A 3,781-nucleotide genomic window follows, 5' to 3' on the forward strand; every position below is an offset into this window, starting at 1 on the left:
CCACGTCGCTCGCGGCAACATTTCACATGATGCCGCCACGCAAGAGGCGGGAGCGGGGGCGGCGGCAGAGAGAGAGAGACAGCAAAAAAGCAAGGGGGGCGGAGAGACAGTCAAACGGCATTGACTGCGCGGCGTCCTAAGAAGCCGCTCCTTTCCTTCACCTTCTCTCCCCCCCCCCCCCCCCCCCAACCCTCTATAAAACTAAAACACCCACCCACCCTTTCCTTCACCCTCCCGCTTCTTCTCTAAAACCAGAAGAAATCGTTCCCAACCTAAAGAGAGTAGTATCATCTATCTTCTCTCTGTGTTTTTCTCTTTTCTTTGTTGTTCGATTATCTCTGTTTCTCAGAGAGATTTCGGTATGGCGCCGAGATCGAAGGTTGGGGGTGGAGGAGGTGTGGCGGGAGCGGTTCTGCAGAAGGAGGTACATTACAGGGGGGTGAGGAAGAGGCCGTGGGGGAGATACGCGGCGGAGATCAGGGACCCCGGAAAGAAGAGCCGAGTCTGGCTCGGCACGTTTGACACCGCGGAGGAAGCTGCACGAGCCTACGACGCAGCGGCAAGGGAGTTCCGGGGATCGAAGGCGAAGACGAACTTTCCGGCGGCCTACGCCGTGCCTCTCCCGACCCTGCCCTGCGTCGACGGCGCCGGAGACGGGAGCAACAACAGGAGCCCTAGCGAGAGCAGCACGGTGGAGTCGACGAGCCGCGACGGGGCCAGATCGGGCGGATCCGTCGCCGAGAAGGAGGTGGCTCGGCTGCCGCAGAAGGATCTCGATCTAGACCTCCGCCACCACGGCAGCTCCGCTGCCTCCGTCGGGTGCTTCTTCCCTTTCCACCACCCCCGCACCATCCCCGTCGCCCACCCGTTCTACTTCTTCAACGCGCTCCTCCGATCCGAGAAGCCTCCCGTCGTCGCTTTCGATCCGCGCCTTGTAAGACTCGACGCCGACGCCTTCCACTCCGGCGCCTCTGCCGGTGGAGCCGTGCACAGTGACTCCGACTCGTCGTCCGTCGTCGTCGACCTCCCCCGGCGACCCGCCCTCGATCTGGACCTGAACCTCCCCCCTCCCTCTGAGACCGCCTAACCTGGCCCAACTTTTGCCGATACCTGAACGTTGCCGCGTCCATCTCTTCTCTCGAGCCCCCCGGCTCCTTCTCTTTGTTCATTTTTGCTCTTTCTTCTTTTCCCTTAACGATCGCATCCGTATCCGGTGCAGCTTCCCCTTTCCCGTGGGATTATGTACATAGATAACCAAACCTCTTGATTTTCCGGTTTTTTTTTAATGAGAAATATGTATTTCTCGATCTTAATGTAATCGGAAAATCATCCATCTGCGTTAAAGATCATGATATATATCAAGGAAAAGACTCAAAAAATTGCGACTAATAATTTCTCTGTTTGTTCTTGCTTCTCTCGCCCTTGATGTTTTCCTCTTTTCTGTGGGTTTCCCGGCGACCGGTATATTTTACCGGCGTTGTTTCCGTTTTCTTTTCTTTTTGTATTTTTAATTTTAATAGTCAAAATTACCGGGTAAGGGGGTGGGTCGGCGTCTGTGACCGAATCCCCAGGGATGTCCGTGCAACTAATCTGCTTTCGAGATTCGTGATCTCCGCACACGTGTCTTTTCCTGCTTGGCTTCTCCCGAGGTACCTGCGGGCGACGCAGTAGGAGCGGTGGGTGGAGCCCACGCAGGAATATATATGGATGATCTGTGGAGGCGCGCGGTAGCCGCTTTCGGTGGGACCCTCTCCCCTCTTTGCTCTTTGAATGGGATGGGGTCCGTGATGGGGGATCATGCATGCCATGTTTGCATGCCAGCGAGACATCATGTCATGTGTCCACCACGACATGATGGCGGAGGGGGACACGGTGGGGACGTCTTATGCCGCCCTGTGAAGTTGTGGAAAGGGAAGGGCTGACGGTGGATGACGTGGAGGTGACAGGTGGGTTGGGGCCGAGGAGGCAGAGCGTAAAAAAAATAAAAGCAACCGCCAAGAGTGGGGACTTAGTGGGTCTTGCTCGACGGCTGACAACTGACGCCTCTGCAGTTCCTCCTCAAAGTCTCAACCCTAACCATGGTTAGTTCAAAACTTTAAATAGAGCCTTACGGTTGATTCGAGGCAGCATTTATCTATCTATTTATTTATTCGTTGTCCTTTTTTCTCTGTCTTTATCTTTGTGGTGCCCTTGTGAGGGTTCCGGTATTAAGGGGGTGTAGGGTTTAGGCCTGTTACACTAGAGGCCTTTTCATTTACCGCGGTGGATTTTATTGCTTTTCACTTGCTTCTCAGTTTTTACCTTTCTACCAACTTGATCATTTAAATATGGATTTTCCCGCATTGCGTCAGGGCTTTTCCTTTGCATGTTTCCGATTGAGGGGAACGAGTTTTTAAGTGCGCTGGCCCGGGTCCCAATACTGGGATTTGGTGGGATTTTGGGGTTTTCGGTGGGCCTTTTGCCCTTTTCTCTTCGGTTTTGAGTGGTACTTGTGAGTTTTGATTAGGGTTTAGAACGATGTTGTCAGTATCGGCCCTGAATCGTGTGGCTAACGATTCAGATGTATCGGCCCGGTATCATTGGTGTAAGATAATTACCAAGTCGGTTACTTGCCTTTTTTTTTTTATTGGCAAGCAGGGATTAGGCAAACCCGAAAGGGTTAATTTAAGGGTTAATGTTGATGCTAATGAATGTAAGGAACTATTAATCATTTTCTTTTTATATTTTTTACGGTATTTTATCATTGCTGACAAACCATGTCAGACATTTGTGTGGTCAAACTGAGTTCTATACAGTTGACATTGAATAATTTAAAAAAAAATCTCATTGTGAAGAATTAAGAAGAGTAAATGATAAAATAATAATTCAAGCGGTCTTATCAGCAATTTTATGAAAAAGTAGCCGTTTTATCTTAAGTATTTGACAGGTGAAACAGCTAAATATGAATTTGCCATACGTTGAGCACTTCTATGTAAATGAGAGCGCAGCAGGTAAGACCGTCAGAACTGATTTAAATACCTTTATTCAACTTGATGAGCCCCGGCCAGAACACCATTGATGGATAGGTTTGCTGTGGCTGCCGTTCATCAAATTGATGAATGGCATCTGAGGCAGAGATGCCTTTGACTTGATTCGCTTCATACAAATTACCATATAAGAGCCTATTTATAAATTACCATAGAATCTAATGCAGGTCTTCTGAGAACCATTCAAGTTTTAGATGAGGCATCTACAATGTAAAAAATGAAGGGTTGAAAAAAACAGTTTTAGACGGTGCTTTATCTGCCATTCATCAAATGGATAAATGACATCTAAATCTGTTCTGCCAGTGTACCATGAAAGCTGCCTTTGACTTGATACACTCTCTATATAAATTAGGAAAATTTTCATTTGGGGCCAACTTTTGCCCATAATTTTAAGTATGAGCCAAACTTTTTTAAAAACTGTCAAATAGGGACCTCAAGTCGACACCCATGTATTGAAAAATTCCAGTCCCTTTTTGTTTCTTGTATTGTCCCATGAAAACTGAAAGTACTTATTTATATCCTCATAAAAAAGTAAATTGTGTGAACTTTAAATGATGAAAGCCATTGATGTAATTTGACTTACGATTTAACCTAAGTTAAAGTGCAATAATAAATGCTTGCATTTGATAGTTTTTTAGAAAAATTTGATAAAAATAGTTTAGATTAAAAAAATTAAATCTGAATATAAGATGAGAGAGTTCAAGTTGCACGCATTTACTTTTTTACTGAGCATGAATCTGCACCAAAGGCTCAAA

General features: G+C 47.2%; 1 protein-coding gene across 1 annotated transcript; it reads left to right on the top strand.

Annotated features, from left to right (window-relative positions):
- The first annotated feature begins 233 nt into the window (after positions 1-233).
- LOC149831098 (ethylene-responsive transcription factor 11-like) lies at positions 234-1,389 on the top strand. Its single transcript, XM_090013660.1, has one exon. The coding sequence runs from the start codon at positions 362-364 to the stop codon at positions 1,085-1,087; it is 726 nt and encodes a 241-aa protein (XP_089869786.1). The 5' UTR covers positions 234-361; the 3' UTR covers positions 1,088-1,389.
- Positions 1,390-3,781: the final 2,392 nt, after the last annotated feature.

Source organism: Nuphar pumila, chromosome 7, assembly GCF_984573655.1.
Source record: "Nuphar pumila chromosome 7, dmNupPumi1.hap1.1, whole genome shotgun sequence".
In the NCBI taxonomy this organism is placed as follows: domain Eukaryota; kingdom Viridiplantae; phylum Streptophyta; class Magnoliopsida; order Nymphaeales; family Nymphaeaceae; genus Nuphar; species Nuphar pumila.